This window comes from Aquila chrysaetos, chromosome 16, assembly GCF_900496995.4.
Source record: "Aquila chrysaetos chrysaetos chromosome 16, bAquChr1.4, whole genome shotgun sequence".
NCBI lineage: Eukaryota > Metazoa > Chordata > Aves > Accipitriformes > Accipitridae > Aquila > Aquila chrysaetos.
In genome coordinates, this window is record NC_044019.1 from 28,371,685 (window position 1) to 28,387,933 (window position 16,249).

General features: G+C 50.1%; 1 protein-coding gene across 1 annotated transcript in view; it reads left to right on the forward strand.

The window, feature by feature from the left end:
• Positions 1-16,249, forward strand: part of KDM2A (lysine demethylase 2A) — a 52,726-nt gene that overhangs the window by 19,186 nt on the left and 17,291 nt on the right. The window contains exons 4-12 of the mRNA XM_030039196.1: positions 3,046-3,184; positions 4,419-4,497; positions 5,912-5,958; positions 6,326-6,504; positions 8,201-8,307; positions 8,909-9,002; positions 11,331-11,484; positions 13,349-13,464; positions 14,728-14,854. Of these exons, the coding sequence (XP_029895056.1) occupies positions 3,046-3,184; positions 4,419-4,497; positions 5,912-5,958; positions 6,326-6,504; positions 8,201-8,307; positions 8,909-9,002; positions 11,331-11,484; positions 13,349-13,464; positions 14,728-14,854 (1,042 nt within the window). The remainder of the gene's footprint in view (positions 1-3,045; positions 3,185-4,418; positions 4,498-5,911; positions 5,959-6,325; positions 6,505-8,200; positions 8,308-8,908; positions 9,003-11,330; positions 11,485-13,348; positions 13,465-14,727; positions 14,855-16,249) is intronic.

Genomic DNA, 16,249 nt, shown 5'->3' on the forward strand with positions numbered 1-16,249 from the left:
CCAGCGAAGGTGAGGAAGGGTCTGTGGGTATACGTGGAGCTGGAATCTGTTGGACTCATGCACTGGCCAGCCAGGAAAGCCCTGTGTTTGCATCCTGCCTGGCAGACCTCTGAGCGCATTTTGTCAGTGCTCTCCATCCCCGGCTCGGGCAAACACAGCGGCGAGCGGCGCTTCCTGAAGCAAGCGCTGAACTGGGCTGATTGACGATGGGGAGAAGAGCGGGTGCTCTGCCACCCAGAGATGAGTGCCTTGCTGCTTTTTGTGCTTGGTGTGCTGCCTGTGGGAGTTCAGCAAGGTCTCCCATGGGTTAACAGGAGCTGAGACATACTAGAGCTGGTCGTGCAGCTCCCTGCCCCACAAAGGTGGGGCCAGCACGGCTCTGCCTGCCCATATTGAGAGTCCAAGGCACCCAAACACGATCCTCAGCTAACAGCAGCATACCTGCTCCATCCTTTCTTGCCGTGGGCATCTTGCAGTGTGGCCGTGCCAGGGCCATCCGGCTCCATCCCTCCCAAGCAGCTTCAAGCTCTGGTACCTCTCCTTCAAAGAGCCAGTCTCGGTTTAGAGGCAGAGTGACGGAAGGTTTGGGAGTTTCAGCCCCTGGATTTGTGCTGGGAGCAGTAGGATGCGCGGCCCTAGCGCCTGACAGCTGTTCCCAGCCAGTGCGTTGGTGTGCACAGTCTGGCCCTAGCACAGTGAAATCCAAAGAGTTCCCCAGGAATATGTCACTTGGCTTCTGCTGGTGACACCTCCGTTTGTCTTTTTTTAATGCATGGTTGTGTGTTTATACAAGTGTGTCTGTAAAAGCCTGTAAGTAAAGTGAGCTTTATTTTTGTATTGTTAAAAACAGTGAAAGAAGGTACTCCTGCTTGCTATTGATGTTTAGTGGGTGGCTTAAGACAAAAAGCTGCAAAAACGCAGCCCTTTTCCAGATTGCTTAATCAGTTGGGGCCATTTGGACAGGCCCTTGGAGAACATTGGTTGCAGGATACTTAGGGCTCTTTCTGAGATGCCCTGTTCACGAGCAGCCTGCCTTGTAGATGAGGTGTTTGTGCCCCTATTGTATTCAGGTTTCTGGGAGGGATTTTGGAAAGTGAAGTAAAGTTAATGAGGTGTTAACAGCACACAGAGGTAAGCTTCTCTGCCTTGATGGCAGGGAAACTACTTGTGAATTGATCAGTCTTCTTGATAGAGTGAGGCTGAAGTTATATGTGGGGCAGGGGAGTCCCTTTTCAAAACGAGTGTCCCCACATGCTCCTGCGCTGGTTGAACTAACTAGTTTTAGAAGTAGCTTTAAAGCCGTGCATCTGTATGAGGGAGTCCTTCCTCTTTCACCAGCGCAGTTTAAATAGATGGGGCCAAAAAGAAGAGAGGGACAAACAAAGCAATATAGTGATCAAACTGATGGATGGCTAATAGCAGGCTGTAACTCACTGGAAAATATCCCGGCCGTGTTTGATTCAGTTATTGTAGTGCGTGATGGGCTGGGAGAGCAGGCAGGCCAGGGGTTAATGGGAAGGTGAGTGAGGCCAGGCAGGGCTGAGGTTGGCTGCTCGGGGCAAAATAAACCCTGGCCCAGGAAAGGTGGGCTTGTACCTCCTGGGACTTCATGTGGTCAGAGCAAGCACTGCCTTACCCCTGGCTGGCTGGGTGAGGAAGACAGAAGTAAGCAGAAAGTGGCTTTGAGTGAAGTCCGAATCGGTGCTGAACTCTGGGGCAGAGATCTGCAGCTTGCTGCCACAGGGAGGGGAGTCTGAAGTGTGTGCCCTCACCTGGGAAAGGGCACTCTTGTCTTTACCAGGAGACTCTCAAAGAAGGAAGAAATGAGCTGTCAAACATGCTCAGCTCCAGGCAGTGGGAGGTGTGCAGTGGCAGGAGGTCGTGCAGGGACTGTGATGCACAGCCGTACACACTGGTCACCTCACCGGCAATGGTGAATTTCAGCATCGCGGTCCGTGGCTGGGACCAGTGTTATTGCTGGGGATGTGACCCTGCTACCAGTGCTGCAATGCCACTGTGCCTCCCTACTGCAGGCAGGTGCTGGCTTCCAGGCCCAGATGTGACAGTAACTGCTGTGTCACCTCCTGCCCCATCCTATCCCTGGCTGTCTGCTGGCACAACGATTGGTGTGAATGCTTTATAATGGGAGCATCCCTAATTGGTGGAAGTCAGCTTGGCTAATTTGGACCAGGTTGACTTTTATCTGAGGAGATTTAGGGAGCATTCCCACGAACGGCTTTGCCAGAGCATGGCTGGTCTCTGGAGGGGTGGCTAACAGCTGGGGACAGTAATTTCTTCCAGATCCAGCGATGCTAGAAGAGGATGTCTGTCAGGAATCCCAGTACAGATGTACTTATGAGACCCTCTAAGAAAAGGGTTACTTCCCCCCCCCCCCCCGCTACTCCCACACACAAATGGGAATAAATCAGCTTCTGTGTACGAGCATAGCCAAAGATGAAAACTTGAGAATTGTCTTCAGCATAGACCCCTTCCTTTATCACTTGGCGTTCTGGCAGGGATTTAAATTCACAAGTGCCTTTACCTCCAGTGCAGCAAAATGCTCATGCACCTGTAAAAATGGGAAACTGGTTCTTTTGTCTTTGCCCCAGTTATACTGAAGTATCTCCCCTCCTCCTGTGTTTCTGTGTTAGCACTCATTAGGAGTGAATTATGTGTCTCCCATACAGCCCAACTCCTGTGAATCTGTTGGTTGTAGGAGGAGCAAATCTGATGTTTCAGTGGTGTGTTTTGGATCCAGGACAGATACTGCCTAAAGAGATCTTCTCCAGCATGTCGCTCTGGAAAAATGATACCAACGGTGCTTTTTGAGCAAGAGACCTAGTGGATAATATATCTCCATGATACAGGGTCTCTCTTCTCTGGGAGTAGAAGCGTATAGGCTTCCCAGGGACTGCCTGCTGCAGGGCAAGGGCTCCCCCAGAGGCCCAGGCTGAGCTGTGCTAGGTTGAGCTGAGCCTCTGGGAAGCAAACTGGTTGTTCTTCCTGGTCCATAACTCTTACCTTCCTGGTCTGTTCTCTCCTCAGCGTGGCACAATGAGGCGGCGTTATGAGGACGATGGCATCTCCGATGATGAAATTGAAGGGAAGAGGACGTTTGACCTCGAGGAAAAGCTGTCCACCAACAAGTTTAACTCTACCTTCGTGGTCTTCATGGAAGGCAAAGGTTTGTCTCAGGACTGCTGTGCTGCAGTGTGTGCTACTGCTGTCAGTAACCAGACAGCTGGTGCGGTTGGCCACTTCTCCAGTGAGGCATGGTGTGTGAGATGACCTTTCCCCGAGCCTTTCGTGGAAAGCTAACAGTGATCACAGTTGGATGTGCTTTTGTGCATCTGGCTACACCCAAAGCCTCCCTGACTGCCAACTTGAAGGGCGGTTACAAGGCAATTGTGGTGTTAATAAAATCCTTTCCCATTGTCCTGTGTTTTTCTGCCTTTTATTTTCCATCCTTCTGTAAAGTTGAGAAAACTGTCTGCTGTTCATGCCAGTTCTGTACTTTCCTCTGCTGTAAACCACTTTACTTGCATTATCCAAGTGGTGCAGTGCAGGCAAAGGACGTTTCTGCCTGCTGCCCCTGTAAGTCCTGCGGCAGTCCCTAAGCAGTTTGAAGGCAATATGAAGCATATTGGTGGAGGATTGGCTCAAGCCTGCTAAGCCCTTGGGCCAGGGGAGCTGGTAACAGGGAGTGTGTGTGGGAAATGGCATGGAAGCCGCTTGATCTAGAGAGCGATGAGCCAGTCTGCAGTGCTGCAGGCTTGCTGGAACACGTGGCAGCCAGGAACAAGAGGGTTCGCCTGGGTCAGCACCTGTAATTGCAGCCACATGTCTACTAGATGCTTAATTCAAAAACTATGTGGGATCTCTCCCCTTTCTTTCACCACGCATATAGCTCAGTGGGATGTCTTTTCATCGCACAGCCAGTGCAAGCCTCATGAGGGTTTACCATGAGGGAGGAGCATTTCTTCAAGGCATCTCTTGCTTGGCTGTGAGCTTCTTAGGGAAGTGGGGACCAAAAGCTGTGCTGTTCCCCTGTCTGGTGCAGTCTGTTGGAGCAAACCCCCCCCCTCCCTGGGGATGCCTGTCTGAGGCTTGTCAGCAGCACACGCCATGCTGCTCACAGAACTGCCGCAAAGGAGTTCCAGGATCTCCGAAGGGGTGTAGAAAGAAATAGCGAGGAACAGGGCTTTATTTCGCTGGCTAGCCTTGCCACAGAGATATGATGAGGTTCTTGGGTCTCAACTGCACAGGGCCCTGAATGACCTGATCTGAGTCTGAGGTCAGTTTGCTGGGAGCAGGGTTGGACTAGAGATCTCCAGAGATCCTTTCTAACCTCAGCTTGTCTATAGTCCTCTGAAGGAGTCCCCCCTAACACCTTCCCTCTTCTTGTTTCCCCACACCAGACTTCACAGTTGAATACATCCAGCGGGGCGGCCTGCGAGACCCTCTCATCTTCAGGAGCTCTGATGGCTTGGGGATAAAGTAAGTTCTAGGGGCACAGAGTGGTGGGTGACTCTGGCCTGATTTCTTGCCCCTCTCTACGTTGTGTGGGATCTGATCCCAGTGGCTGGATCTGTGCTCTGCCAAGCTGGTATGACTGTGTCCTGTCTGTGCTGTTCTTTATGTGCAGTGAGCAGAGAGAAGTATATTCCACCTCGGTTATCCTGTTCTTACTAGTCTGTTTGGACTTAAAATGAGAGGACTGAATTGGCTGTAGGTGATCACAATTCAACCAAATGTCTGGAAAGTCCCACTGCTGCTCTGATGCAACATCTGGCTGGGTTTCTTTCCTAGTAATATAGGCATCTATTGCCAGAGTCTCAAGCAATTTGTAGTATTTCTGGCATTTTCCAGAATTCCAACCTGATTTACCCAACGTGGTTACTTCTAAACTGCCATCTGTCTCTCTTGCTACAGTAAGTCAATTAAGGTTTACAGCTTTGAGTGTAAAGCTGTACTGATGCAAGACTTTGTGCCATTTTATGATATTCATATAAATATGCAATGGGGTGGTAGATGTAGTTTTAAGGCAAGTAATACTATATCAAAACATTACAGCTGTCTTTTACAAAATTAAAAAAACCTGATCTGATCCAGTGTTTCTGCTGGGTCAGTGTTTTTTGGTTTTGATTAGTACAAAAGTTAGAGGAATAAATTAGCCCTAGAAAACTTCGTCAGAGCCAGTATCAGCAACGCTGCTCTTTACTTCCTTAGCTGGCTGTGAACGGATGGGCAACATCTCATCCAGTGCATGATGTACTGTACTGTGGTGAATTAGATAGGAAATTGTACCAGGCTCAGTTTTAACTGCTGGGTGGCTTGGGAGGGTAGAGATTTGATACTGAAGATTATTACAGTGTGGGTGAAACTGGATTTCTCTTGACCTTTTGGCTATTTCTCTGGGTCAAGAGCTGCTTCAGTGGCTGCCCGCCCATTCTGCCTGTGACAGCAGTGTTTGTACAGATAAGTATGCCAGTACAAACAGTTAGAGTAGTTATGCTGTGTCAGTGAAATATACTGCTTGTAATGGTCTGGCTATGCCCTTTATATTGGGATAACGCATATGAGCAGTCTTTAAAATGAGAGCTAGGATTGCTTAGCCCAAGGCGTGCTTGCTCATTTGCCAGAAGCCACTGTACAACAGCTCATGCTCTAGAGATGGTATATCCTATTCCCAAATCTGCTTCCCTAGCCAGAAGTTGGGCCCAGTGTTTCACCCCAGCGCTCAGCACAGACCTATGCACCCAGAGATCTAGTTGCATGGTCTTCACCCACACCCAAGAGGCAAAAAGAAACACAGTAGTATCTTCAGGGTGCCAATACTGGGGTTACAGGTGGGAAGGGTCTGCAACCAGAAGCACTTCGTGATTTTTTTAGCAAGGTGTTTGTCCTGCAGGATGCCAGATCCGGACTTCAGCGTGAATGATGTGCGGCTGTGTGTCGGTAAGTGTCTGGGGACCACAGTGCCTCTGTTGCGCCCTGGGCAGATAGGGAGGAATGGGGAGAGTCACTGGGTTTATCAAAGCTAGAGGTCTGGTCTTGTGGCTCCCCCAGCATGCAGCTGGTTGAACCTGAGCCGTCCTTAGCCAGTGGATCACAACTCTTATCTGCTTGAGTCTAGTTTGACTTGAAGCAGTTTTGGTTTCAATGTGGGTATATGCGGAAGAAGGTGAGCTTATGGGAAAGGCCAAGATGTCACACTTGTGTGGGTGGGTCCTTTGAGGAAGGATCTCATGTCTCCTGGAGTGTCTCTTCTGGGTGGTCTGTTGTGCACAGGGACAGTTCCAGTGATGTCTGTCTGTTCTGGCAGGGAGCCGACGGATGGTGGATGTCATGGATGTGAACACGCAGAGGGATATTGAGATGTCCATGGCACAGTGGGCACGCTACTATGAAACACCGGAGGCCGAGCGGGAGAAACTTTACAATGTCATCAGCCTGGAGTTCAGCCACACCAAACTGGAGAACCTGGTGCAGAGACCTGCTACGGTGAGCGTGGCTCTTCCTTCTGCAGGAATGTCCTTTCCCTTGTGCTTGTGGTCCCCTGTAGGCAAGGTGCAGTCTGACACTTGAATGCGTGAGGAGAGGGGCTGCTCATAACATGCATGGGCTCAGCCAGGGATGTCACTGCTGTGCTCTGGAAGCTGTTGGAGTTGATCCTGTCAGACCTCATCTGCTGTAGCTGATCTCACAGTCAGGCTGGGGCTGCCCAGCCTGTGCATCCCTCAGCTGTAGGGACCACAGTCAAGTCCCTGGCCTGTCATTCTGCAGAGAGCTGACTTGTTCACTAGTTGTCAGCAATTAAAGAAATGAAAGTGATTGGCTGCAGAATAATTAGAGTGAAGTAACCTGCTCCTGCTGGCTGGTGGTCAAGAACAGGCACAGAGTTTGAACAAGCACCTGAGTTTGAATAGAGAGGTCAGATTTGTGCTCAGCCAGTGAGTGTTGGGGACAGGATGGGGACACTGGCTGCCAGCCTCTCCCAGTTAGCTGATTCCACTGTCTGCCAAGACCTTGGCTGTCATTCTGTCTTGGGCCTACCCTCCCTCTGTCCTGTGCACTGCGCTGCTCTGATGCTTGGTGCAGAGCCCTCTCCTGCATCCTGCAGCAGCGATCAGCTCTATTGTGGCCAAAGAGAGGTGCAGGACAGGGGTGGTTTGCCATAACACGTGGCCAGGTGTAAAACTCCAGCAGGACCTAAATTGGACAGCAGAGCTCAGCAGTGTTTGCTGTAATTTGAGAGAGTAGCTAAAGCCTGGATGCTGGTTGAGCTTTGTGGTTTCCTTGGTGTTTGGAAACCATGGTCCCATTAGGACAGCAACCCTGTGTTCAGCTGGGACTCCAGAGGGTTGTGCAGCATGGCAGGGAGGGTTTCTGATGAAAAGTGCTGAAATCTCTGAGAGCAGAGGAGGCCAAGACTGGAGGTGTGCTGGAAGCAGGGCATGAGGCTTTTTGGCAGGGGGAAAATGAGTTGCCCTTGTGTGGAAAGTGGGATGGATGGGGTGGGCATCCTGAACTCCCTCTGCAGTCGGTGGAGAGGAAGGGGCAGCTCTGTAGGGCCATTCGCTTCTCTCTGTTAACTGTAGAGGGAGCCTGGACATCTCTGCCTGCTCTGGCTGTCCTGAAGCTTAGAGAGTTGAATCCCACCGTAGCAGGTGCTGCCCAGCACATTTTTTTATGTAAGCCCAGTGCATAGCAGTTCCTGCCTAGCCCCTAAGTAGATGACCAGCATCCCAGTACCGTGCTTGGGATCTTGCTGTGGTGTTTGCTGCTTGTGTGAATTCAGAGGCTCACTGTACACCAACTGACATCAGAACAGTTGGTCCTAAATGCTTTACATGTGGGATTGCACCAGTAGCATTGGGAAGATTGATGGGTGTGTGGGGGCCAAAAAGGGGGTATCATGGCCTTTCAGCTAACACCAGGGCTTCCTTCCCTTCCTTGGTGCTGTTGTTTGTTGTGGGTGTGCTCTGAGCTGGGCTGGCTGGCAGTCTGTGCACAGCACCGCAGTGGCTTTGGTGGGCCCGGTGCAACCCTGCATCCCACAGGTGCCCAGCCACATGTGGGCTCTGGGCTTACCAGGCAGGCAATAGGTATTTGAGTTTCCAGGACAGCCTGGGGGGTAGCAAAAGGGGTTACTGTGCCCCCTTCATCTCTACTCATGTCTCCCACCTTTCTGCTGCAGGTGGATTTGATTGACTGGGTTGATAACATGTGGCCCAGACACCTGAAGGAGAGTCAGACAGAGTCTACGAATGCTATCCTGGAGATGCAGTATCCAAAGGTGCAGAAGTAAGTGACTTCCTGAGCTAATCCAGTGGTGGCAGGCAGGAAAGCATCTCTTGCAAGAAAACTGCCCAAGGGAGAAGCAGTTTGTACCAAGGGGAACCGGGAGGAACAGTCTCCCTGTTTATTTCAGCAGGTGACACTTGCAAGGACACTGCAATTAGTTATTTAAGCCCCTGCCGAACACTGTGTGGAAGAGCGGTCATGTGGCTTCTAGGAGCTCACTGCACTTTGGGGAAACTCTTGGTGCTCGCCACCTTGAGACATCGGGAGTCAGCTGAGCTGCTAGGCACTGCCCATCCTGCCCTGTAGGCCAGACCTGTGGCATCAGGGTTTCTAGAGCTGCCAGGTGTGTGAGGATGAAAGCTCTCCTCTTGCCTGGACTAGATCTTTTTGTGGGGATGTGATAGAGATGCAAAGTGAGCTCTTCTGCAGACCACCACCTCCCTGCAGCTAAAGTGCTTAGCACTGCAGTAATTGGCTTCTGGCACTGCTCTGAGCCACTGGCCTGGGTTTGGGCAGACCACTCCCTTTGAATATGTTGTATCTGCTCTAAAATGTGGACCACCGCTCATTTTCACCTTATCGTCATCTTGTTTTCTGCCAGATACTGTCTGATGAGCGTCAAAGGCTGCTACACAGATTTCCACGTGGACTTTGGTGGGACTTCTGTGTGGTACCACATCCACCGAGGGGGAAAGGTAGGAGGACAGTCCCTGTTGGGAAAGTTACAGATGCTTTAGGAGAGTGGCTTTTAGTCTGTTCCCTTGTCGATCCTTGAAGATGCAGCTCCCAGACAGTGAATTGAAGTCTTTCCACCCTAAACTTGTTTATCTGTGGTTCTTGGAAGTAGTTCAGGCCCTCAGAGGTCCACCAGGTACAGGCTGAAAACCCATGCTGTAGAGGTGATGCTGAGGCAACGTTATAAAAGGCTAAATGACATAGAGTAGAATAACCCAATTCATCCAGTGCCTGGGGCTTCTGAGAGATCATTTGGTTACATGGCTAATCACCTTTTGGTGAGGTGCACATAGCACACTGGAGCAGCAGCAAATGGAAGAAAGGTGATTAAAGACGCATGGGAGCCTCTCCTAAAGCTAAGCTGTCCAGGGGTTTTTAAATAGCCAACAGATGTGTGAGGGGTCACCTTAAAACATCAAGTGATTTCAAAAGCAGAAGCGCTTGAACTGAAGGTTAGTGACAGGTCTTCACTGCAAAACCCTTGAATGCTTTCTGGTGAGAAGTAGCTCTGAAATACTGTCAGATTTAAGCTGATTGTCTGGAATCACTTCCTGTAGCTGACCTCAGCCCAAGATAGAAAAACTGAACCCCAGGTTCCATTAAGTTTGAGTTTGTCTGGTTACAAACTTCATTTGAGTGCAATGTTTGTTTCCTGATGGGTGGCTTCCAGTTATAATTGTGCGGGGATTTCCATGTGCCAGGCATCCGTCGCCCCAGCTGTGTGTTGTACTGGGGCCTGGCTTGGAATAAATCTGTCTGGAAGGGGATCTGGGAAGGTGCCAGTCCTCCCACTTGCTCTTAGGCAGAGTGAATGAACCTTAAGCTCCTCTTACAGGTGGGAGTGTTGTATTTGTTCTCTTTACTTTCAGAAAACAGATTTGTAATAGTTTGGGTGCTGTATCACCGAAGCGGCTAGCTAGTACTTGAACAATTAAGTCAGACACCCCAGCTAGCACTTCTAGCACTTCTGCTGCTCTAGAGAGCACAGTCACGATCAGCGCATGACACTTAGTCAATATGAAGTCCTTGCTGGGAAAACCTCCCCTCTGACTGCCGTTGGGTGCCCGTTGTCAGAGGACTCGGTCTATGCTTCAGCAAGAAATATAATGGCACAGAAGAGCTTGTATTCAAGTTTTTGCTAGCTGCAGTTGTCAGCTCTACTGTAGTCAAGGAAACTTTGCACTGCTGTCCGGGGAGGGTGGTGATGCAGACAGACTCATCATAGTACGTTTGAATCAATGCAGTTGGAGCAGCAAAATCTGGTGGTACCTCAGCTTAGTATTACTAGGAAAAGCTAATGTGGAGTAGTATCCTGTAGTACAGAATTTACCAAAGGCAGGTCCCACCTCTTGCCCAGTGAAATGCACCTAGCTCCTGACTTAACCCTTGTGAGCTATTAGAAGAGACCTCACTGCCTCTGATAAAAACCATTAGCCATCTAGGGCTCAATTCATCAAGGAGCCGGGGGTAAAAAAGGCTGCCTCTTGTGGCTGAACATCTCCTGAGAGCACCTCAGAGAGCCTTAGGATAGGGAGCTCTTTTGCTTGTAACTGCTGCGAAGGAACTGTCCAGCTGAAGGTGGCTGGATGGGCTCCCTCTGCAGTCAGTAAAGGCAGATCTCTGGAAAAAAAGGTCTTGTCACTTCTTTAGGACAAGTCCTGGGCAATTTTTCCATCCCATTTTTCTCCACTGGCTTAGACTAGGTTCAGGGAAGGCAGCAAACTCTGCCGCACGTGAAGAATCTGGGCTTTTCACCCACCTTTCCTTGCAAATGAGATGTAGCTGCCAGACTTCCCCAGCGATTCTGATGGTTTGCGGCTCCAGTGCCTTCCCCCAAAGGATGAGTTAACAGTCTCTGAAGAGCCTGGTTGGGAGTGGGTATCTGCTTGCCCCCTGTAATTCCGTGGAGCCAGACAGGTGCAAATCTCTAGTTTAGTTGTAGCTCTTACTAACATGGCAGAAATATGCAGGTAAATACCTCCTTTGTCTCTAGCACTCTGATGTCTTTGGTGGGTTCTATTGATGTAAATAATACCTTACAAAGCATCCCAAGCTCAGTTGACCTGTGGTGCTCAGTGTGTCAGGTTGGGAAGGACCTTGCTCAGCGGCTTGCCCTCTCAAATGGGACACTTTACTGGGAATTTCTGCAAATTCGCATCCTCTGAGGATGGGGAGAGGAAGAGATTTAGATGTCTGGAGAGGGAGCAGTGCAGGTTTGGAAGAAGCAGGGGGTAGTCAGTAGCTGTTAATTATGTGACGACTTAAACACCTGTTGTCTTTATTTGCAGATCTTCTGGCTGATCCCTCCTACACCCCAGAACCTGGAGCTCTATGAAAACTGGCTTCTCTCAGGGAAGCAGGGAGACATTTTTCTTGGGGACAGAGTGTCAGAGTGCCAGCGCATCGAGCTCAAGCAGGGCTACACATTTGTCATCCCCTCAGGTACTGCGGGGTGGGCAGGCGCATCCTGGCCTTTACCAGCATTGTGGTGAGAGGCTGAAACTCCTGGGACACGAGCAAAATCAGAACAGGCAGGTTTAGCTTCCTCCCTCATGAGTAACTGGGAGAGGGAGTTGTGATGTGGCTCTGTCCTCTTGCTTGCCAGCTCCCAAAACATGCCTGTCATGGCACTGTGGATTCAGCCCAAGCAACAGGAAAGCTGTGGTTGGCTCACATCACTCTTGATCAATTATTAAAGGAGGCTTTCCCAGAGCCTGTCATGTTGACATGCGGAGCAGTGTATGTTGAAGACTGGCCCAGGGCAGCACAGCTCCTCACCTTCCTGGGTCTCTTGTGAAATCTCTGCAGAGTTATGTTCAAATTGTGAAGCAAGGAAGGGAGCCAGTGTGTGAGTTTAAGGAGCAAGGTGACTGCTCTGGACATGGGGAAAGACAATCAAACAGTCTGCAGGTACTGCAGATAAGAGAGCTGGAAAGCATATAGCTAGAAGCAAATGTTGGAAAATGCTGAAACCCAGTAGGGAGCTGGCAAGCAGTAACATGGAGAGACTTGCAGGTAACTGCTTTGCAGAGGGCTTGGGCAAGGAGACTTTGAGGTTGGGAGTTGGAACACTCTCAAGAGTTAAGAGAAATCTTTAGCCTGACTTGGTTTAGCAAGCAGAATAATTGGAGGGCATCAGCAATGTCTTCCATGTGCAGTTAGTACAGTGCTGTGCTTGAAAACAGCAAAGGCAGAAGAGATGAGGCAGATTAAAAAAAAAAAAAAAAGCACCTCAAGTTGGTTGTTTGCAATGACTGGCTCACAGCCTTTTAGAACCTGTGATGGAGACCTGGGATGTCTGTAAAATGTTGTGCTTGCACTAGGGAATACTCCCTTGTACGGAGAAAGATTGTTAGACCCCTTTGAAGGCTTCTAGTAAAACTGGTGCATAAAAATTGTGTCCATAAGACTGTCTCAGACATCAAAGGCTGCTGTAACCTGCCGTTTCACCTGCCGTTTCATCTCCAACAGCAGTGCAGGAGTAAACTGTATTGTAGCTTACTGTGGGAGCAGGAACAGAAAACATCAGGGATTGCAGAAGTTACTCAAATGAGTCCTGTTATCACAACTGACACTTCTGAATTGATTGGCCTTGCCTTAAGGAAACCAATGCTGGAATTTCTAAAATGTTGGGCTTAGCTGGATTGCTTAGCCTTGGAGATAGCAGAGCTGGAACTTGAGTTACTTTGAGGGTTTTTTTAATTGTTGAACAGATTTTGGAACACTGTTTTCCTTGTTGCTGGTATTCTTAGGCCTAATGCAATTAGGAAGCAACTTTCCAGAGACACCAAGATGACAAAAAGCTATGGACAGGAGGTGGATACTGGCACATGTGCCACCATGGGAGGATGCGAGGCCAGATCCACAGGTGTATTTAAGTGCCTAAGTACAAGTCTGTCTCTAGCTCTTAGATGGGTCAAGTGAGCTGGGTGTTGAGTAATTCAGTAGTGACACTTCAGGAGCGGTGGACATGGTTGCTGTAACACAGCAATGTCTGCCGTCCTCAAAGAGTTGGGGTCTGTATGGTCCCATCGTAGCCCCCTGCTGCTTCTAGGGCTGGCTGACGTGACAACAGGTCAATAGCTAGTCTGTGTGTTTGCAGCTAACCTGGGTGCAGGTTAAGGGTGCAACTATCAGGGTGGACTTAGCTGAGCAGCATGAAGGCTGTGCAGATTTGACAGCCCTGCTCTGAAGAACACAATTCGTAAGAGATTGCAAGGGAACTGAATTAGTAGGGACTGTCAGTTGTGAGACCTTGGCCTCGCCTAGTTACTCAGGATTCTTCAAACTCTGCTTTCTCTCCAAGGTTGGATCCATGCTGTGTACACTCCCATGGACACGCTGGTTTTCGGAGGCAACTTCTTACACAGCTTCAACATCCCTATGCAGCTCCGGATCTACAGCATTGAAGACCGCACGCGGGTAAGGACCTGTGGGAGAGCTGGGAGGATGTGGCTTCCTGGGATGGTGGGGAGGGCACAGCCAAGAGCGGTGGTGTGCAGGCAGGCAAGTTGAATCTCACCCTGTGACAGATTGCTTCAACTCCAGCTGTCTGTAAGCAAGATGTCCTAGCCTGCTAAATGTACAGGCAGGAACTTGGGCAGAGGGACAGCCTGCAGTGTGCGCTAAGGCTTGTTATATTCCTTTGTACCACCTCCGGTCTGACACCAGGCTTCTGAGGGGTCTGCAAACCTTGCTGTGAGTGTCATGGGGACCTCTCCTGGCTGCCTAAAGAGGAAGGAGCAACATGTCCATGGGAGTGCATCCAGTGTGTTGCCTCTTCCCTTACCTGGCTGCCTTCTACTGCTGCTTGGTGTTGATCTTAGACCTTGATGTGGTCTAAGACAGCAAACTAAAGGCTTCCTGAGGCCTCGAGCAGAGAATGCTGTTGGCAAGTGGATGTTCTTGCTTGCTCCCTGTGGAGACATGGGTCCTGCAGAGCTCAGCTCCTGCAGAGAAGCTTCAGGATATGCCTGGGCTGTGATGGACAGACTGTTGGCCTCTCTGAAACAGTTCAGGTTGCTGCAGCAGGCAGGACCTGTGGGTTAGCACTCACATGTCTGACCATCATCCACAGCAGCTAAGACATGCATAGAACAACGGAGTGTGTGCCTGCTCCACTCTGGGCAGCGTAGCCTCAGGAAGGTGCAGGGTAGGCAGCAGGGTCAGGGGCAGCTTCTGCCTGCATGTGAATTGCCAACACTGATGTGACACAGCCCTGATAGCACTCTGCTAAATAGCTGAGCTGGTAACACGTCTCTTAACAGACCAACCTTTCCCTCCTCCCGTACAAACTGTCAGATGCTGTGCCTGGGCTTGGGAAGAGGGCTTGAACCATTACCTTCAACTGAAACCTTTTGTGTCATCTGCCACTTCTTTCTTGTACTAATGAGAAGGAGGTCTGTGGGGGAAGAGCCGCAACCCTAACAAAGATAAATGAAATGTTAATGGCTTGCAAGTGAGTAGTGCCTGGTCTCTGCTCTGCCTGGCGATAATATTCTTCTGCAAGGAGAATTACGTCAGGCTGCCAGAAGCATGAATGATGCTGTTAAACATGTACATGCGTTTCCTGTCTCTCAGGAGGAGATTGGTCTGGTTTGAAGCAGCAGTAATAAGAGCTATCTCTGTGCAGCCCTGTGGTGGAGGAGGCCTGAGCTGATCCCCTTCCCCTTGCCTCTTTTGCAGGTCCCAAATAAGTTTCGTTATCCCTTCTATTACGAGATGTGCTGGTACGTGCTGGAGCGCTATGTGTACTGCATCACCAGCCGCTCACATCTGACCAAGGACTTCCAGAAGGAATCACTCAGTATGGGTAAGCCCCCTGCATTGGCTGTCCAGCTCTTCTTATTCCTTCCTCACCCGTATCGAAGTGGTTTCTTGCACTCTCCTGCTGGGGTACTGTCTGGCTCAGCAGCATGGAGGGCCCTGGAGGACTGTGTGGGAAGAATTTAGGACTATCACTTCCTCAATTTCACAAGGTGGTTTCTTTGGGTATTTCCTCCCTTTTCACTGTTTGCTGTACTGAGCAGTTGGAGGGCATTGCAGACTGGCCAAAGGAGGTGCAATTTACTTCTTTTCCTTTGAGCAAGAAGTCAAAACTAGCCAGACTTTTGCTTCCTCCTTTGCCCCTGTAACAGGCCAGGTTCCTTGCAGCTGCAAAACCAGCACACAAGTTCCTGGTCTTGCTGGTACACACAAAGCCTTTAACAGAAGAGGCGGAGGGAAGTTGCAGTAACCACCACTGTGCTGTGAGCTGCCAGGCAGTAATGCTTTCTTGCTGATCAGGGCCTTCCTGCACGCACAGTTTAAAGTGCTGTCAAGGTTATGCGCAAGGAAGCACAGGGAGTCTTTTGCAAAAGGAATTTTTGGTCTCCTTACAGCCAAGGCAAGTGGGGCCTGAGCATTGGTTCAAGAGATTATTTCTCAGAGAGACCCTTCTTTAGAGTGGGAGAGAGCTGGGTAGCCTCCACCCAAGGCCCTTGAAGCAAATCTGTCCTCACTCCCGTAAGAGGCTGTAAATGCTGACTCCTGTGCACCTCCCCTCACAGCCACAGCCTTTTCAGGGCTTTTGATTTCTATCTGGGGGCCCTAGCAAAGGGACATGGCACCCAGCTCTTGTCCTTTTCCTGTGGCCCTCTTGAGAATTCCCTCAGTGCTTGGTTTGGGAAAGGCTGTCTCTGTCCTCCTCCTGCCTGGAGGCCTCCAGTGCCTTCATCACCGTTTCTCTACCACTGAGCAGCATGAAGTGGGAACTAGTGCAGAGGGCTGAAAGGAAGGGAGCAGCAGAACCCCCTTCCCTTTTACTGTCAGGAGAGGGTGCTTTATTGTGCACAATCAGGCTCGGAGACCTCACTGTGATGTAGTGAGTCCACATCTTTCTCCCACTGTGAAGGCAGGATCAAGGTCCCAAGTCACTCCCAGGACCAGATGGCTGGGGATCCCAAGCCCTCAAAAGCAAAGTCAGGTTGGATGGGGCTTTGAGCAAGCTGATCTAGTGAAAGATGCTGCTGCCCATGGCAGGGGTGTTGGACTAGATGATCTTTAAAGGTCCCTTCCAACACAAACAATTCTAGGATTCTATGAAATACAGTCTAGGCTTTTGCGCTCTCCTTCTCTGGGAGGTTTTCCATGTCCTGTGCCTCACGTTCCAACAGAACAAGCCAGGAATGGGAAAGGGTTTTAGCTGTTCTTTACCAGCTGCTACGTG